The sequence below is a fragment of the Bos javanicus genome, chromosome 11 (genome assembly GCF_032452875.1).
Source record: "Bos javanicus breed banteng chromosome 11, ARS-OSU_banteng_1.0, whole genome shotgun sequence".
Classification (NCBI taxonomy): Eukaryota; Metazoa; Chordata; class Mammalia; order Artiodactyla; family Bovidae; genus Bos; species Bos javanicus.
In genome coordinates this window covers 70,591,734-70,612,255 of record NC_083878.1, presented here as the reverse complement: position 1 = coordinate 70,612,255, position 20,522 = coordinate 70,591,734, and the positions used below count along the sequence as shown (strand labels likewise).

At 39.9% G+C, this 20,522-nt stretch overlaps 1 protein-coding gene across 3 annotated transcripts in view; it reads left to right on the top strand.

The window, feature by feature from the left end:
• Positions 1-20,522, top strand: part of CLIP4 (CAP-Gly domain containing linker protein family member 4) — a 78,491-nt gene that overhangs the window by 13,236 nt on the left and 44,733 nt on the right. Inside the window, exons 1-8 of one of the 3 annotated variants that reach the window (XM_061432941.1) lie at positions 2,023-2,110; positions 7,529-7,676; positions 11,192-11,331; positions 12,456-12,549; positions 13,871-14,032; positions 15,731-15,849; positions 19,509-19,745; positions 20,335-20,470. In XM_061432941.1, coding sequence (XP_061288925.1) covers positions 7,544-7,676; positions 11,192-11,331; positions 12,456-12,549; positions 13,871-14,032; positions 15,731-15,849; positions 19,509-19,745; positions 20,335-20,470 — 1,021 coding nt within the window. In that variant the 5' untranslated portion in view covers positions 2,023-2,110; positions 7,529-7,543. Of the gene's footprint in view, positions 1-2,022; positions 2,115-7,528; positions 7,677-11,191; positions 11,332-12,455; positions 12,550-13,870; positions 14,033-15,730; positions 15,850-19,508; positions 19,746-20,334; positions 20,471-20,522 lie in introns of those variants that run through there. The other 2 variants (XM_061432939.1, XM_061432938.1) reach the window with 2 other exon arrangements.

The following is a 20,522-nucleotide window of genomic DNA, read 5'->3' as shown; positions in this document are numbered from 1 at the left end:
TTAAAGTCAGCCAAAGGCAGATTGCCTTCCTTCTTTCAACCAGTTAAACAGGTGGGTGGGGTCAGACAAGAACTGGGTGTGGTGAGAGCAGGGAGAAGGGGCAGGAAACCTCAAAGGGAGGAGGAAGCATCTGTGTTACTTCGTTCTCCTGAGAGTTTATGAGGTGCTGGACCTGCGGGGACAAAGAGACTGGCAGCTGACCAGGGACTGTGGGATGGTCATGGTGTTTACATATTGCATAAGCACTACGGATTTTAGTTGACAGTATGCTCAACCTGATTCGACAATGTGATGTGACTGTTGCAAATGAGTACTTTCATATTTTGAGCTATGCTAATAGAAGCACAAGACCAAGAAAGAGGTGGCAGGCAGTCTCTCCTGTCTGCACTCAACAGGACATCCCATTCATTCCTGGGCGTCACAATTAAGAGAGTTCTAGACAAGCTGGGATGCACCATAAAGAGGCCCTTAAAATGCTGGTGAATGGATATTAACAGAGTCATATACGGAGCAGCTTAGGAGCACTGAGCATGCTTGTCCTGGATTCCTTGGAGTTGCGCATGATCTGAAGTCTAAAGGGGAGAAATGGAACCCATTAAGGAGGAGATGCAGGATACAGCATTTTAGCTCTCAAGGTAGGAAGAACTTTTCAACAAGGCTAATCAAAGATAAAATACTCAAAGGAGGGGCACTCGTGCTTACTGGAGGTGCTCAACTATGGCTACTTGGTGGGAGGATATTGTAAGGGGGACTTAAGCATCTTTTCTAATGTCTGGAGCCAATTATTCTAACAGGAAAAGATGTTCTAGAGCCGGGGTAGCTCTTGCCAGGACTGTGTTTGGTCAACGTGGAAATACAGTGTAGCAGTTGGTGTATGAGATCAAAAAGGCCTCAGAGGGAGTTGTTACGGTGTAACACTACTGGCTTAGGGTTACAGGCTTCAGTCACGGGAAAACATGGACTTATTCAGTCCCTTCATTAAGGGACTGTCAAATAACACCTATTCTTTGAATCAGGATGCCAGCATTCATCACCACTTTCTGGTTCTTAGGGGGCATGAAGAAGGGGGCCAGGAGAGAAGGGGGTGAGAAGGGAGCAACGTAGCAGGGGAAATAAACTTCTGGGACAAATACTGGTACATCCTCTTCTGCATCTACACTGCCATGCCTCTGCTGCTGCTGCTAAGTCGCTTCAGTCGTGTCCGACTCTGTGCGACCCCATAGACGGCAGCCCGACAGGCTCTCTCGTCCCTGGAATTCTCCAGGCAGGAACACTGGAGTGGGTTGCCATTTCCTTCTCCAATGCATGAAAGTGAAAAGTGAAAGTGGGTTGCCATTGCCTTCTCCCTACACTGCCATACTTGGGTGTAATTATTCCACTTGGGTATAGCCTTGACTAGGCTTTTTACAGCAAGACCTGCAAGCAGGTAATTGACTAATGGCCCTATTTTGGGCCATGCACGGAGCGATACCGGGGAGCCCCCAAAGGGTAAGACGTGATGCCTGCTCCTAAGCAGAGTATTGGAGCGCTGCTAGTCCAGGGATGCGAGACAGAGAAGCAGGTCAGATTGTTTTAGCTAAAGGCTTTGACGGAGAAGCTTCTGTACAGCAGGCCACGGGCTGCTTCCCCAAGCATGGCCTAGGGCCAGATGGGGTTCCGCAGAGATCCTGCCTTGTGTTGCGGTGGAAATATCCCAGTGGCGTCTCACCCCCTCAAGGTTAACGCACGAAGCCCACCAGACTTTCCTGTCCTCGAACCCCAGCCAGGGTCTGCGGAGAGGCTGCAGGGGAGCAGGCATGAGGCGGCGAGCACGGGCGCGCGCTTCCTTACAGTCCCCGCTCCCCGGCGCGTGCGCGGGGCCGGGACCGGGGCCTGCGCGCCGCCCGGGCGCCTGCACTGCGCGCGCGCACCGACCCCGCGTGGGGCCCGGCTCCGGCGCGCGCGACGCGGAGGTGGCAGGCGGGAGGGGCCGGACGAGGGCTGGGAGAGGCGCGGCGGGAGGCCCCGCGGTCGGCTACCGGAGACAGGCACCCGGGTGGAGAAGCGCGCCTCTTGGCCTTCTCTCCGCGCCCCTGCGTTCCCGTCGGCCGCCCGGAGAGGACCGGAGGAGGCAGGTGGGGCGGGAGCGCGCGGGGGCCCCGGGCCGGGCGGGCGGGGGCGCGGGGGCCTGAGGTCCGGTTGGCGGTTCGGGGAGGGCGGCGCGGAGGCGCTGGGAGCCCCCCTCCCGGGTCGCCTGCAGTGGGCGCCAGTGTCGCCGGCTCCTGGAGGCCTCCCTGGGGCGGGGGCGGGGTTGGGGCGGCCCACGGGCCGGGACGTGGGTGTCTGGTTTCCGTTTCTCTCCGCCTGTTTAACTTCAGGATGAGATACCGCCAGGTGTGTGGGACGGGCAGGACCCTGCTGCGCCGCCCCAACCTTGACCGCCCCGGCGCCCTTGGGAGAGCCTCTCGCGCGCAGTGATGCGCAGCGTGCTGTGCCCAGCCCTTCGTGGTTTTCCTGTGAGGGCCCTCTTCGCATCTCTCCTGCCACCCCTTTGCTTATTAAACTGTTTGAAGAACCTTTTGCCGGAGAGAATTCAAAGATAAATGACTAAGATAAATGACTCTGCCTCCAGTCGTTCGCTACCCCCAGATTGCTTAATTCTAAATCATGGGAAGTTGGGGGAAAACACTTGCTCAGAGACTGCTCAACAGAGACGCGGGTTAGACCTCATCCTTGTGAGCTGGATTGATGGGTTTATAACGTCAGCTTTCTTTTGAATTAGATGTCAGGTTGTTCATTAATCTAGAGACTATGTAGGCAATTTGGATTTTAACTCTGAGACAATGTTTTGATATGTATCAGAGGAGGATATTCTCATGGGATAATAACTTGCTGTATGTTCCCTGCTTGAGTGTGGTTCACATTGTAGCAATATCAGAGTGTATATCGATGCCTTTTAAAAATTTCAGTGAGGAAACACCCTCCTTTTTTGAAACATCAGCCAAATACTTTACTCGTACTTCACTTTCACATTGACACTTGTCATTTATGTATCTTCTGCACAACTTAAAGTCGTCTAAATGGCAGAAGATCACGCAGTGGAGGACATGGAGCAACTGTGTAGAGAAAGCAGAGAATTGGAATTGGCAGAAGTCTGCATTTTTATGATGCAAAGCCATCCTGGTTCTACCCTGTTTTGCTACCATAATTATGCATTTTAAAATACTGTCGTTTGTTATGGACAACCTGGGCGGAAAGAGTGAATCTTGAAATGGAATGAATATGTTTATTTCTGTCTTACAGAAGATTTGGCATATGGTATATTATTTGTAGGATTTATTTCAGACGTTTCATATTTACCAGAAACAATCCCACCAGTAAGGCTTTTAAAAAATAATATTTATATGATGTCTTTTATGGCTTGTAACAACTCCAGTTTTGAAACATACTAGTGATCTTCATGTAATAGAATCAACTGAACTCTTTAGCCCTGTGTAAATCTGTGAACATCTGGTTACTTTTAGACTTGCTATTCCCTTGTTAATGATGTATAATTAAGTACCACCGTGGGCTTGCTTAGTTTGTTAGCCTCTGTTTTTTTTTGTCATTTCAGGCATTTTCTCATCTGGAATTTGAGTCCACATAATTTACTATTCTGAGGGAAGTGTTCTTCTGCAGCGTTCAATACGGTGGCCACTAGCCACATGTGACTTTTGAGCCCTTGTATGGGGCTCGAGCAATGGAGGAACTAAATGTTTAATTTGTATAGACACATGTGGCTAATAGCTACCTGGTTGGGCACTGCAGTTTTAAATTATTCCCTTAGGAAGCCTTCACTGGCCCCCTTGAATCCAGCACTTATTTCAATTATATAGTAATTTCAAATTTCTTGTAGGAATTCTGTTCTTAACTGTAATCTACATGATGACAATCTGTTTTCTTTACCTTTGCTATGCCAGGCTAAGACTTAGTAAGAAACACTTGATAAATACTTGTTGAATGACTAAATGAACTTGTTGAGGGCAGGTATCTTTCATGTTCTCTGTAAGGCCTGTTGTTGTTCAGTCGCTCAGTGGTGTCTGACTGCAATCCCATGGACTGCAGCACACCATACTTGCTCAATGATTAAATAGATTTCATGTAGATAACAAATAAATAAATGGGTTATTAGAAATATACTTAAAATGCTTATTTTGGTAAGATTATGTGTTTTTGTATCTTGTGAAAATAAACACTCATAACAGAATACTATATGAAAGTGAATGAAAGGGCCTCATGTTTCCAACTTATGTGAATGCAGCTTGGATTTCCTGATAGCTGAGTAACAACTTAAGGATATGAGTTTGAGTAATATGCCCTTGAACTGTATTCCAAATAAATCTGAGGGCATCTCTTGGTCTCAGTGAGGTTCCTTAGTGAGGTCCTGATAGCCATGAACCACTCTGAAGAAGTTAATGGGCAACTCCACTCACCACCATTCAGTGTTAGGGCATTGACCAGGAATCTCTGAAAAACAATCACCAAATATTGGAACCATGTTACAAGTTGCTTTTACTCAGAGCTGATTTGGAGTGATGGAATTCCTATATAAATCATAGTTTAGGGAATTTGATTCTTGTTATTGCATCTGTTACATACACAGTTAATTAGGGCCACCTTTTTTTTTTAATCTTAGGTTATTCTGCATAACCCATTATCACCAATTAGCCATAGTCGGGTTTGAAATGAAAATATGTACTCAATCCAGCTCATCACAACTCTAGGTTTGACCAAGATTCCCAGATCTTTAGATCCAGAAATCACTTTTAGGAAAGGATTCTAAAACTATACAGAAGTTTGTAGAGATGTATAGTTTTCTTAAATGGGACAAAAGGTAGAAGGTTGGGCTTTTCATGACAGAAAGGAAATGGGACCAGGGAAAAAAAATGAAATGAAGACACAAAATACCTGTTAAGAATGTTCACTACATTGTTCAGGTAATATTGTAGCTTTTTTGGGTTTGAAATACCTAACATGTAAAATAAAGTTGATTACATCTTGTTGAATGAATCATCTTTCCACCTTGAGTCTGGGTTTGAATATTTATTCAATGTGTATATTTAATAAATAGTTATTAAATGTGTTTTTGAATGGGAAACTCCACTTTTTGAAAGGGAAGTTTTGAAAAATGGCTCCCTTTTAACCAACTGAGGAAGAAAACCACTTAATCATTTTATTGAAGAATTAAGAGTGTAAAAAACATGGCTGAGTCCCAAAGTGTGACTATAGTCAAAGATTAATCTTCTTAAAACAGCTTGAATTAGGACAGTCCCCTTTTAAAAAGTCAGTGATTTCTCACTGCTCATGGAATTAAATGGTTGGTATTTGATCAGGTACATAAAGCATTACTGAGGAGAGTCCTAAAAAACCATGACAGCCTTACCTCTTACTAGATGTGCCCAGTTCCAACCTGCTGTTCTTTTGATGGGCTCCACTTTTAAATTTCTGCCTACTCATCTTTCAAGACACTTCTCAAATGATGCTTTTTTTCACTGCACCATTTCTCATTTTCAGGAGCTCATACTGCAAACGTTCCTTGTCCTGAGGTTATGGAATATATTTCACTCAGTTTTACCAACTATAGTTATTAGTACTATTTTATTCACCCTAGGAGAAGGAAATGGCACCCCACTCCAGTGTTCTTGCCTGGAAAGTCCCATGGGCGGAGGAGCCTGGTGGGCTGCAGTCCATGGGGTCGCTGAGAGTGGGACGCGACTGAGCGTCTTCACTTTCACTTTTTACTTTCATGCATTGGAGAAGAAAATGGCAACCCACTCCAGTGTTCTTGCCTGGAGAATCCCAGGGATGGGGGAGCCTGGTGGGCTGCCGTCTGGGGTCGCACAGAGTCGGACACAACTGAAGTGACTTAGCAGCAGCAGCAGTAGATTGTAAGCTACGTAACAAGCATGGGCCATATGTTACTCATTTTTGTATTCTCTGAAACATCTAGAATAGTGTAGTGCCTTGTACAGATTAATATTATTAAACTTTATTTCTGTTCCTTGGCTTCAAAGGACACTTCATACCTGGTATACACTGTTTTCCCCAAATTTACTGCTAATTTGTAGAGGCCAGCAAGCAGAAATCCTGACTGACTTCGAATACAGGGAAGCTGCAGTATTGAAGGAGAGCTGTCCTTGTGGTAGGCGCTACTTTTTTTAGTATTTGAGGAAGTTCACCATGCCGTATGGCAACAATTTTTCCCATTTATGTGGCCAGGTTAATGTCAAAATGATTCAAAGTATTGAGTGGTGAGACATTTTAGCATCCAAGAAACCTTGAGAGCCTTTAGCATAGTAATACTGGATTAAGTTATTTAATATATAATATCCATGACCATGTAAACCTGTCCCTTATGAGAAAAAAGAAATTGCCTTACTCTTTACCAGTTTCTGCTAGTATTTAGAAAACATATGAATCTAATTGGAAAGAAACCACTTATCTCAGAAAGGTGACTGCTTGGAATAGGGTGATGGTGGTAGGGAAGCGTGATAGGTTAAGGTGATAAAGTGCTGGTTACCCAAGTAGAATAGAGCACACGTTGAGTAGTACCTAGCCTAGCGTTATCTGCTACACTATCAGTTAACCATCTTTACTTATTCTATTCTCTCTACTGAAATAATCTATACTCATTTTTATTTAGCTTTGTAATATAGTTTTCTGCTTATATTTTAAATAGATACAGAGATTCATAATATTTCAGACTTCAAAGATTTGATGCAGAAGAAACTGGAAGGCTTTTAGCCTCATAGTTGAGGTTTACTAACATTTTCTTTTCATTCTGTGTCATCTCTGATATGTGGGTCAGGGTGCAGCGACTGTCTAATTTGGAGCAAATTTATTCTGAGTGCTCATGTTTCCTGGGAAAAAGAGGTCACATAAGTGATGTGGTTTAAAGGCATGACCTTCCGTCTTCCGCTGGATGGACTAAGTAGATCCTCTACCTTGTTAAGAAGTGAAACAATGTCAGTAAGCTAGATTTAGATTTGTACGAGTGATGTGGTCAGTTTTCAATTAAGTTTTCTGGGATGTCAGAAAATAATAATGCTCTAAACTAGGTTATTTTCATGTGATGAGCAGATGGCACGAACCATTGGATGACATGATAGAAGCTGTGTCAGATCCTATGAGAAGTTTGAGATGCATCTACCAGGGATACTATCTCCTCGCTTGTTACTGCAAGTAAAGAGGACATCACCCATTAAGATTAGTTCAGCATTTAAAAAATGTGTTTACCTATTATTGGGAAATACACAGTCATTTTTTATTCCTGAACTTTGTCCAAAAAGATTACGTATGCTGTTGACCCTAAGAGACAGTGTGAAGCAATGTATATTCGTTTAACAGTGGTTTGCCAAAAGGAATTTTTCCCCTTTACTCTCTAAAGAGATGTTTGAAGGTTGACAATAGGTTAGATATTTTAAAAAATAAGCTATTTGTGATTGAAGGCAGTTATTCTAAGTTGCATACAAATATAATAGATATGCTTTTTTCCTCTCTCTCATTAAAGGTGGCTTTCTAGAAGATGACCATAGAGGACCTTCCAGATTTTCCATTAGAAGGAAGTTCTTTGATTGGAAAATACCCATTTTTATTTCAAGGTTCTGATACACCAGTTATCTTTTCCATTTCTGCAGCACCAATGCCTTCAGACTGTGGTATGTTAAGTAGCTGTGTTTATTTTCCATGAACTGGTAACTTGATTTCTGTTTTATACCTTTTTGTATTCCTAATTTTTCCTAAAACCATTTATTGTGGTTTTCATAAAATTGCTAAAGTTTTCCTTTTTCAAAAATAACAGTTGCTTATTGCTTTTCCTGCCTTTCAAGCTGAACACTTTATGTCTGCTGTCAGCATTTTTACTATGTAAAAATGTTCATTTTAGGCACCACAGTGGATTCAGAGGATTTTATTTTTAAAATGCAGTGGTGCTTAGACACCTAGCATCCTTCTGCTATTGATATATATATTTTGGTTAAATATATTGACTTGTTTAAAAAGCCATGTATGAAAAAAAAAAAAGATGTAAAAACACTGTAAGGTAGCCTTCTTTAAAGGGCCCTGTTATCTCTGAAATACTGGGATTCTAATTAACAAGCCAAGTAATCACTGCTGAAATGATCCAAATTTGGATGACCATGTAACAAAAAGTAATGTGTTTTAATACACAAACAAGCCTAATTTGGATTCTGTTCAGGTGTCTCCCATTGTAATGATCTATGTGTTCACAAATATAGTAAAATAAAACCAGATAAGCCGTGTACTTATGCAGAGAGGGTGAGACCTTTCCTGGGAATGTGGCTTGAGATTGATTCATATTTAAATTGGTTCATTAAATATTCTTTGTAAAATATAAATTTAGTAGTATTCTGGTTTTTAATCTATTTAGACTTGTTTTCCTGGGACTGTATTTTATCAGATAGGTGATAAAGTAATAAAAGAAAACTGGAAGGTAAACTTGATGGATGTGTTACATTTCTAATTTAGATAGATTTTTTCAAGTAAAATATTGGGTCACCATTTCAAATTGTCTTTGAAGGTAGAGATAATGCAGTTTTTAAATATTAGTGAAAATATAATGATTGGATTGTGAATTTGTCTTTTTAGCTATATCCATTCTAATAACTATTCATCTCCAAGTATGCTATTTTTATATGTTCAGATTCTGTAGCAGCTTGCCTTGTAGTCATCAAAGGTGTTACATAAAACCCATGCCTGGATCTTGGGAGTTATTTGCAGTTTTTACAAAAACTGACTGGATTGATTTTCAGATATAAAAAAATCAGTTATGCAGGAAAAACCTTGAAAAGCACTTTGCACCTTGCTTATGGCACTTATCTTGTTCTATCTTGAGTCATAATTGTCTTCTTTCCTTTCCCAGACCACAGCTCTTTGGATGGAGTAGAAATCACATTTTGCTTTTGATTATCTCATTGGGCTAAGGTAGTCATTTGTTGATATTAGTTGCTCAGTCAGTGTTTGTTGAATAAATACATTGAAAGATGAGAATGGGCATTGATCCCTTTGTATAACCAAAATTAAACATTGTCTGAATTCTTAATAGGTCCTTAGAATCTGAATGGACCTACAGTTCAGCTTTCCCTACTCATTTCCTAGTATAGAAATTCTGTTTCAGGATCTCTGATAGGTAACCATTCAGCCACTTGGACATCTTCAGTAGTAGGAAACTAATAGTTTATTTCATAGCTAAAGTTTTAGTTGTGGTAAAAATTGTTTTTGTATATGGACTCAAAGTATGCCTCCTTAAAATTTTGGCCAAATGGTTTGATGTTTTTGGAACAAACACTTTTTTATATGATAACCTTCAAATGTTTGAAGATAATTTTGATTTTTTAAATTAGTCTATACTTCTTTAGGCTACACATTTCTGATTCCTCTACCAGTCCCTCATCATCAGGATCTCTAGACCCTTTTCACTCCAGCTGTTCTCTGTTTAGTATGCTGTAGTCAGTGTCCTCTTAAACCATGGCATCCAGAATTGCGTTTGTTGAGTATTTGTTGAGGGCCTGTTATGCGCTAGGTTGTTGTCCCAGGTGCTGGGGATAGCACAGTGACCGGGAGCGACATTCTAGGAAGGAAAACAGACAATAAAAGAACACAGGAATAAACAAAATGTGGATTTTATAGGTTATAATGAATTCTGTGGCGAAAAGAAATGGACAGAGGATAATGGAGCAGAGTGGTTGTTAGATGGGCTGGTCATCTGAAGAATCAGAAGCATCTGGTTGAGAGAAGAACCTGGAGAGATGTGTTCCAGGCAAAAGAATAGGAAATCAAAGACATGGAGTTGGGGAAAAAACTTTGGTGTATCCAGAGAAATAGTGCTTCTCAGCCACAATAGCCGCTGTGGCTGAGAAGCAAAGTGGTTGAAGGGCAGAATGGCAGGAGATGAAACTGGGGAGGAAGGCAGGGGCCAGACCAGGCAGGATCATTTAGGCTTCAGAAAGGAGTTTGTATTTTTCTCTAAATGTAATGGGAATGTAATTTTGTCTGTCTCCTTCTACAAAGGAATCTTGGTGAAATTTTGATTGATTAGAATTGAAATTATTTTAAATAATAATTAAACTTTTAAGTTTAAATAATTTAACTTATGTATGCTGCTAAAATCTGTACATTTTAGCTCAATAGTGAATTTTCTTGGGGAGGCAACATCATAGAGGAAAGACGATAGATTTTGGAGGCAGACCTGGTTTTCTGCCCCAGATTTGTCACTTGCTAGCTGTCTGACTTTGAGCAAGTATTAGTTAGTCTGAGCTTATCTATAAAATGAGACTAATACCTATCAGGTAAGGTGTTTGGTAAAGTGTAACCACTCAGCAAATACTGCTTTTCTAATGACTCTCTTCTTTAGATGCTTCTGATTTTTTAGAGTCCCTAGCTTCTTTTTCAAGATTAAACAATCTGATTTTCTTCTGTTCTCTTTTATTTTCTGGCCATAGGATAATCCGTTCTCTGAATCTTAAGGAAGTTTTAAGGAATTTTAAAATCATGTTTAATTTTGTCTAGTATTCCACATCTTTACTAATACATATTCCAGATAACCCAACCTCTTGGCCTCAATGCTTCCTTTCTGCATTATCACATATTACTTCCTTATTGTGTGTACATAGCAGTTCTCCACTGGCTTCTCAGTGGGTAAAAAGTAATGCCTATTTACTATGGAAAATTAGGAAACTACAGAGAAGTAACAAGAATATTTAAAATTACGCATCATTCTAGTACCACTGTTAATATTCTGCCATATTTCTTTCTACTATGTATGTTTTAATCATGGATGTGAATCTACTATTCATGACATATTTATAATGTTTTGAGAGGTGAAAATACCTGTAAACTTTGGCAGACTTTCTGTGCTTTAGAGGAAGTTCTTGGACAGTTTAGGGTTTGAGATCAGTGCACTCAGATTTTTGTTTCATTTGTGATAAGATGTGGTGTGATGTGTGAAAATCTCATTCTCACAGCACTTCAGAAGTGTTTCGTAATTTTTGGTGATCCTGACTTGCTATTGAGACTTGCTTAAGGTAAAATATTTCTAGCACCTAAAAGTATTTGTGTCATTTGAGTCCTGGTCTTGTTGTTTATTATTTTTAACATATGCTTTTGGAAATTTTAATAAATATAATTTATGCCTTTTTTTTAATTCTTTAAACAGAGTTTTCTTTCTTTGATCCTAATGATACATCATGCCAGGAAATTCTCTTTGATCCCAAAACTTCTGTATCAGAATTATTTGCCATTTTAAGACAGTGGGTTCCTCAGGTCCAGCAAAACATTGACGTTATTGGAAATGAGGTGAGGAGTTTTTATATCATAAATCCTATGTTATTAGGATTGTTAATTGTAAAATATTTTTCCCCCATTGGAATGAATAGGTGGTGATAAAGGGGAAGCCTTTTAAAGATGCTGATGCTTGTTCTTTGTATCTCTGGATTTTTCACCAAAAGTGAATTAGTGCTGTATAGTCTTTCCATCGGGGCTTCCCATGTGGCTCAGTGGGTAAAGAATCCACCTGCAATGCAGGAGACGTGGGTTCAATCCTTGTTTCTGGAAGATCCCCTGGAGGAGGGCATGGCAACCCACTCCAGTATTCTTGCCTGGAGAATCCCATGGATAGAGGAGACTGGCAGGCTACAGTCCATAGGGTCGCAAAAGAGTGGGACACGACTGAAGTGACTGAGCACGCACACAGCACAGTCTTTCCATCATTCCCCTGTGCTCCTCACTTCCTTACATCTGGAGTTCTGACATTTGACTCTTGATGGGAGCAGGCATTTTTCATATTTTCATACAAATTAATTTATAAATTAAAAAAATACTTTCATGAGGGAATTTGATTACCATCATGTTTATCTATACTTTTGGGTGGCTTGGTAAAGATCTAGACTTAAATATAATTTAAAAACTCTAAATTTTTTGCAAGAGGAGTAAAAGAATAATGCTGGGTTCCTTGACCAGCTTACTGTCATGTGTTAAGGAAGAGGGGCTTATACTTTTTCAAATACTGTTACTCCCATTAGAAAGGAAATTTGCTTGTCCTTTGAGAGGTTAAGGAACCTATTTTGAGTGACAAATTACTTGGGAATACTCTTCAAGAGTTTCCTTTGATCTGGTGACAAGTTCAATTTTCATTATTGTTAAAATTCACCCGTAAGAGAAGTCAGTTCTATCTACTCATTTTGTGCGTTTATGCTCAGTTGCTAAGTTGTGTCTGACTCTTTGCGACTGCATGGACTATAGCCCACCAGGCTCCTCTGCCCATGGGATTCTCCAGACAAGAATACTGGAATGGGTTGCCATTTCCTCCTCCAGGATTCATTGAGAACTAATTCAGTAAGACTGACTATCCTGGTTTCTCAGTATTGGTTTGAAATCAGTAGACTCTTATATTGTAATCATATCTTCTTTGGTTTCCTCAGATTCTTAAGAGAGGTTGCAATGTGAATGACAGAGATGGATTGACAGATATGACTCTTTTGCATTACACATGCAAATCTGGAGCTCACGGTATTGGTGAGTATGTGGCGAGTCTGTTAATGGCTTGAGACATCTATGTTTGTGCTTGTATGTTGATGTCAACCAGAGTCCCTGCAAGGGCACCTAGGTGATGATGATAATATTCCTTGAATAGGCGAGGATTCAGTTAGGTCCTGCACACACCTTGTTCCTGTTCCTCCCTTTTCTTGAGGGAGTCTTTATAGTCTCCTGGTACCTCCCAACTTTTCTGGAACAGGCTTCATGCCTGCCTGCTTGCTAGGTGAAAGTAATTAGTAACACCTAGAACCTTCCTGAGGGTTTATAGCAAGGTTTAACAGTCCATGCTTTTTTCCAGGCATCCCGCTCCCTACAGACCTTGGTCTTTATGTCTGTCTAAGGTCTGTTCCTACATACATATGTGCAGTTTCCAAAATTGGTATTCTCCTGTGCTATACCTGGTGGCTCAGAGGTTAAAGCGTCTGCCTGGAATTCGGGAGACCCAGGTTCGATCCCTGGGTTGGGAATATCCCCTGGAGAAGGAAATGGCAACCCACTCCAGTACTCTTGCCTGGAGAATCCCATGGAGGGAGGAGCCTGGTAGGCTACAGTACATGGGGTCACAAAGAGTCGGACATGACTGAGCAACTTCACTTTCACTTTCTTTGTGCTATACCATTGCCTTTTAATGATAAATTGTGAATACCTATACCTGTTTCAATAGTCTGAGACAGTGCTTCTTAAACTATTGATGATGAAGGACTCTTCTGCTTTTTCTTTCTGCAGTCCATCATGGACTGATACTTTTGTAAAATAAAATAAAAATGACCTTGTAATAGAAAAATGAAATTAAAGACATATAAAATACAAGCCCAAGTATTTTTCAAAGCATAAAATTGCATTTCAGTTAATATATTCAGAGGAAATGATTACACAGGGAAAAACAGAAACGTTATCGGAAGTGCAAATTACAGTTTGGGACTGGCAGTGGTCCACAGAGCGCACTCTGAGCAGCAGGGGTCTGGCACACTGGTTTTAATGCTCTATAGTATTCCATTATATGGATGTCTCATAATTTATTTAACCAGTGTCTTATTATTGTACTTTTAGGTTGTTTCACAATTTTATTCATAATAAAAAGTGCTGTGATGAACATCTTTACAGCTATGTGTTTATCAATATCCTTGAGTATGATTATTTTGTTAGAAAGAATAAATTTCTTGTAAAAGTGACAGGTTTTAAGTTGTAAGTGTATATTCAGTGTGCTGTTTGCCTTGGCTTTTTAGATGAGGTAGTAGATGGCATGCATTGGAACTTAACATTTGTATTGAAGGAAAGTAATTTAGAAAACCTTTTCTAGGTGATGTTGATACAGCGGTAAAATTTGCAACTCAGCTTATTGATCTGGGAGCAGATGTTAGTTTGCGGAGTCGATGGACAAACATGAATGCCTTGCATTATGCTGCTTATTTTGATGTTCCTGAGCTTATAAGAGTGATTTTGAAGACATCTAAACCAAAAGGCAAGTACTACAAGATCACCACTGGATGTTATTAATTGAACACATTATTGATGGCAGAAAAATTATAACTCAAAGATATTTTTACTTGTGATCCATCTTGTTCCATATGACTTCCAATCCCATTTTATTTTTCAGAAATAGTTTGAATTTTGTAAATTGAAGTTTAGTTACTATCTTTTCACAAAAGATTTAGTACAGAGACATACAAAATAAAGTGTTATCTCATTTTTTTATATCTCTGCACATTCCCCAGTAGAACATGGATTTTATAAAGTGTAGTTGAATCTGTGTATAGTTCTTTTGTCTTATTTGGGTAGCTAGAAATTTAGAGCAATAAAACCTTCAAAGCTGAGCGCTGAAATCATGAAGAATATTTATTTTAGGTGGTATTCAGTTCTGAAATTCTGTGATTCCATTAAAGGATAGATTTTCATTTTTTTTCTTCTTGTCTTGATGGTGCTTGATGTCCCAGAAATGAACATCAGAATGTCTAAATCGCAGTCGTGGTTCTTTTCAGTGGGCAGTTTTCTTTAGAGAAAAAATGACAACAAGTGCAGTAGTATTAGTTTACGTTGAAGATCGTATGCGGTGTTTCCTCCATTTGTAGAAGACTTGTTTTAGAGATTCAGTAAATTTCCCAAACTCTGCTTCATATAGTTGTCCAGCTCTTCTTTCCCTTTTTGTGTTTTCACGTTTTGAATAATGTTAGGAAGAAAGCCTCTCTTGATGGTACAGTGTCTTTCATAACTCAGGACAGTGTTCTGAGTGTGTCTTGGTTTGTTTACAGTGTGGGTAGGGCATGTAAGGTGGTGAAGCGGTCGTTTGATTCAGGTAGGATTAGCAGAACCAGAGGTATATTAAACCCATGTTATAAAAAACAGTCGAAATGGGATATCCGAATCTGGAGTATATCTAGTGTCTGTGTATAGCATCCTGATGATTTGTTGAAAGTTCTTAAAATGTTCTTAGAATTGCAAGATTCTCATTCTTCCTGTGAAATCCAAATTCATCATAAAGTATTGTGAATGAATACAGCATGTAGCATATGTTTAATTACACTTTAATTTATTCCGGGTTTGAGAAGTCTCCATTGTTTTACCTTCTTTTTTCTATGAAGAGGCAGATAGTAAATATTTTAGGCTTTGTGGACCACATGGTCCCTGTTGAAACTACTTGATTCTACAGAGAGGTGTGAAAGCAGCCACAGAGAATATATAAATGAATGCAAGTGGCTGTGTTCCAATAAAACTTTATTTATGAAAACACGATGAGTTGGATTTGACCATGAGCCGTGGTTTGCTAGTCACTGATCTAAACCCTGCTACATTATCATTGTTGTGGCAAATATCCAAGAGGTTTAGTGAAAGAGTGTGTTAAGACAGTTACTTTTACAAATACAAATTATTGCCATTAATTGCTTTTAAGTATACTTTAGTTTGTGATGGTTAGAAAACCCATGATAACATGAGTCCATTTGATAGTGAAATTTTATTATACTAAGGAAAAAATTAGTTAACCAGATTGTAATATGCAGATTTTATTCCATTGTGAGAATGGTCCTTCTAGTGGGTTGGTTTAAGTCTTGTCAATAGCTTATACCCCTATTCCCCCAAATAAATCCAACCCAACCTGCCTCTTTTCACATTTTAATAGATTAACTAAAAATTTTGTTAATATACTTGTGATGTTCAATTACAGATGTGGATGCCACTTGCAGTGACTTTAATTTTGGAACAGCTCTGCATATCGCTGCATATAACTTGTGTGCAGGCACTGTGAAATGCTTATTGGAGCATGGAGCAAATCCTGCATTTAGGGTAAGAGGTTAAATTAAAAGTGAAAAATATTAAAACATCCCACATTATCTCCCAGGAAAGAGTTGAATCTGGATGCTGTTGTGGAACTCTTATATGAGTAAATAATTTATATTTTTTTGTGCTGCATATAAAGAGTACTAATGATAAACTTTTATCTCAAATGAGTTTAAGGCATAGCAGTGAATTTCAGTCCTTTTATATTGATAAGCTCTACTAGCCTTACTTTCATTCAGCTAAATAAAATGTTCTTTAGAGTTTATCATCTTTGAGTTTAAAAGTATCTTTCATTTAGACTTTTGCTTTATTTATAAAGCCTTTAGCTATTAAATAAAAATGCATATATTAAAGTTTATAGTTCTGCATTAAACCATATTTTAAATTCTTTTGGAAAGAAGTTTTATTTCAGACAGTCTAAAAAAGGCCTATGTAAGAATGGAGTAAACCTTTAAAATTGACTTAAAGGAAAAATTTATTTTTTCACAATCAAGTTACATACTTACAAAGTTAACACACAAGACTGAACTTCATAAACTTCAAGTCATATTTTATTGTCTTCACCAAAGTGGCTCTGCGTGTTCTTTTCTGTTGCATTACTAGCAGTGACTTGCTCTGGCAGGGATTCTTCACTGGGTCTGTGCATTCTCTTGAAGTGGCAGCAGTGGGCAGTGCTAGCAAAAGCCTCCTCCCCTTCTCTTTTCCTTGCTTTCCTGTTTTGCCTTCCCTCCCCAGTTCTTTGCCACTTTTCTTTCTGTTTAACCCCATCAACCCCTCTGTTCCTCCTTCCCTCCCTCCATCCTTCGTACCCTATTGTTTATTAGGCACTGGGAGAATACATGCGTCTGGGACAGTACATATGGCACTGGGACAATAAATGTGTCTCTGTCCTCAAATAGAATATCATCTAGAGGAGGGGACAAACAAGAGAGCAGACAGATTTACTCTAGGGTGTCAAGTTGAGTGTGTTAGGATGGGAGACGGGCGGGGTGTGGCACAGAGTGTCATGGGGTTCCATGGGAGGGGAGTCTGTCCAAGCCTTAGGAAGCCTGCTTCCTGGCATAGGTAAACTCGAATACTTAAACAGAGTTGAGAATTAACCAGGTACAGGAGGGAGTTGAGAAAGGCCCGTTAGGCAGAGAGAGCGGCGTGCACAAAGGCCAGGAGTTGATCGGAGTGTGAGGGTGATAGGTGCTTGCTTTTGCTAGTGCAACTCTTGGCAAGACCCCATTAATGGAGCAAGTATTTTGAATCTAGTAAGATGCAGTGAGGTATGTCACGGAGGTAAATTACCAATTCAAGCCCAAAGTAATTAATAGATTTTACCCACTTTTGGTAGTTAATACTTAAAGATATCTACATGTGGGTCAGCAGTAGCCCTTGGATCAGACTCTAACTTAGCCCCTACTTTAGAAAAAAGTGAAATTCTATCCTCATGAACAAGTCTTCTTATGTTAACATGACATCATTATTATTTTATTAGTATTTAGTATTTTTTAAAGACTGAAGTTTTAGTTGCTAAATTTTATGTAGGAATTAATAGAAGTGTGTGACTTACTCTAGAAAGGTGAGGACTTAAAAATCTGAAGTAAAATATTCATTGTAAAAGTAGCCTATCACTTAACAGAACAGGCTTGTTGATTTTAAAAAAGTTTTTTTCCCTTCTTTCTTTTTCTCAAGAGTACATATTAGCACTATAGATAATTTTCTTTTTATTTTGTACTTTAAAATTGGGGATCAAAATAGTTCATCACCATCCCCCAAATTTGATAACATGTCTTCCTACCGTATTTTTACTTAGAACCAAACTGACTTGAATTTTAAAATAAAAATGTACCACAGCTTTCTTATCCATTCGTCTGCTGATGGACATCTAGGTTGCTTCCATGTCCTGGCTATGGATAAGAAAGCTGTGGTACATATACACAATGGAGTATTACTCAGCCATTAAAAAGAATACATTTGAATCAGTTCTAATGAGGTGGATGAAACTGGAGCCTATTATACAGAGTGAAGTAAGCCAGAAAGAAAAACACCAATACAGTATACTAATGCATATATATGGAATTTAGAAAGATGGTAACAATAACCCTGTATACGAGACAGCAAAAGAGACACTGATGTATAGAACAGTCTTTTGGACTCTGTGGGAGAGGGAGAGGGTGGGATGATTTGGGAGAATGGCATTGAAATAGATATAATATCATATATGAAACGAGTTGCCAGTCCAGGTTCGATGCACTATACTGGATGCTTAGGGCTGGTGCACTGGGACGACCCAGAGGGATGGTATGGGGAGGGAGGAGGGAGGAGGGTTCAGGATGGGGAACACATGTATACCTGTGGCAGATTCATTTTGATATATGGCAAAACCAATATAATATTGTAAAGTTAAATAAAATTTAAAAAAAACTAAAAAAAATTTAAAAAAAAAGTGAAGCCCTTGCAAACTAAGTGTTCTAAAAGCCTCATTCTTTTATCCACATGGGTCATTTGAAGATAATTATCAGAGGGGAAGAAAAAGGAAAAAGGTTTCTGAGCCAAAGAATCTTGGTTCATCTCATTAAGAGAAGATTACAGTCTGGAATCTTTCTGATAAAATCTGAGTTTTTGGTTAGGGAGCCTAGAAGAAAGAGGGTTTGTTCGAGGGAAGGACGGCATGGAGCAGGAGAAGAGCTGAGAGTCCAGCGGTTGCTGCAGTGAGTGTGGGCTGACTGAATGCCGTCTCTGCAGTAATCATGGAGATAAATGACGCAGAGCGATCACTCAGTCATCTCTCCTTGCCTAAGTCTCCTAATTGGCAAACTGGAAATGGTAGTAATATTTTACTTGTTTAGTTGGTCCCTCCTGCTGCAATAAAAACAAATTTGTAACAGGCAAGGATTTTTACCTCCGTGATTCACAAGCTTTTTCTTGATGTGATAACCAAGTGAGAATCTATGGGATAGAGTTTTGCTTCTATAAACACCGTGCAAATGTTAGTGGGCCCTGTGACTGACCATTTTTTTTTTTTTTGCTGCAGGATAAATCCCAGCCCCAATTTTAGAAGTGTTGAAATTATGGATTCTGTTCTCGAAATCTGAGTCGCACCATGAGTGGGCAGGGTGGGTCAAGGTCACGGAGTCTAGGGGGAGGCTCAGGAGACCGGTGGGAGTGTCGGGTCCAGGGTTGGGAAGCCAGGCAGTCCTGTGACTTGTATCTCCAGAGGTGCCTTCTCCAGGCACGCCACCCACTAACAGCCTGAGCTCCTGCTCTTCCCTCAGCCTGGACTGCCATCCCCACCAGCTAAGCTGCCCCATGTTCACTTCCCTAGGCCTCTGCACCAGTGCCGCTCAGCACCAAGGCCTTCTCTGCCCCCGTATCCATGTTCCTCTTCTCTGCAAGGTTCTTCTCTCTGCCACTTTTCACCCTTTGATACACCATACATTTTATTTATGTGATTATAGTCTGCCCCTCACTAGGCTGTGTGCTTTTTGAGAGTGGAGCTATTGATTTCTTCACTGTGTGTATCTTTAGCACTTAGAATGGGCAGGTAGTAGGTGTTTAGTGAATAATTTTGAATAAATAAATGATCAATTTAACTTAAGTTTTTTCCCAGAATACTTTTAGGTGGCCATGTAGAGGTCTGAGCTGATATGAATTGAAAAGTTTCTCTTTATCTGTAGAATGACAAAGGGCAGATCCCCGCTGACGTTGTTCCAGACCCGGTTGAGATGCCCTTGGAAATGGCTGATGCTGCGGCCACTGCTAAGGAAATCAAGCAGATGCTGCTGGACGCAGCGCCTCTGTCATATGATCTCTCAAAGCCCTTGCTTCCAAATTACGATCGTGTTACTGGCAAGGCGATGCTGACGTCACTTGGCCTGAAGCTAGGGGATCGTGTTGTTATTGCAGGACAGAAGGTATGATAGTAGCTGCCGTCTCTAAAGCCATGTCCAAGGTCACTACGTGGCTTATGTGCCAAGGGTGCGGTGTGGCTTGGGGTGTTTTTTCGCTTTGTTTTTAAGTTCAATGTGTAGGTAGAAAGATACTTAATGGAAAACATGAGATTTAGATGCACGGTTACTATAAAGTATAACTTAAGAATATAAACTATTAGTCAAACTGAATAATGAAGGCATCTGTATTTAAATGGGAGAAAATTGGAGGGGCTGAGTGAATTTACAGGCTTCCAGTCTGCAGGTTTCCCCTTGCAGCTCCCTCTTCCCCGGTAATTACAAGTTACTACTGTATGAAAATGCAGCAAACGGGACTCTCACTGTTCCTGCCTTAGTTGTTGAGTGCATATTGATTAAGGATTCTTATACCTTCTTGGTCCATCAACTCTTTTATCATTATTTGTGTCTGTTTTTATCCCTGGTAATATTTTCCTTCTTCTGAAGTCTGCTTTGAGTGAGTGCTTTTTAAAGACTTCTGTGATAAAGTTACAAGAGTAGAAAATTTGGGATTACAAGTAATACTCAAAAGTTACCCTGATTTATATTTCTTTAGGTTGGAACATTGAGATTTTGTGGAACAACTGAATTTGCAAGCGGACAGTGGGCTGGCATTGAGTTGGATGAACCAGAAGGAAAAAACAATGGAAGTGTTGGGAAAGTCCAGTACTTTAAATGTGCCCCCAAATATGGTACGGTAGATACTGCCTAATTTGATGAGAATTAATTTAAAGTAATACAGTT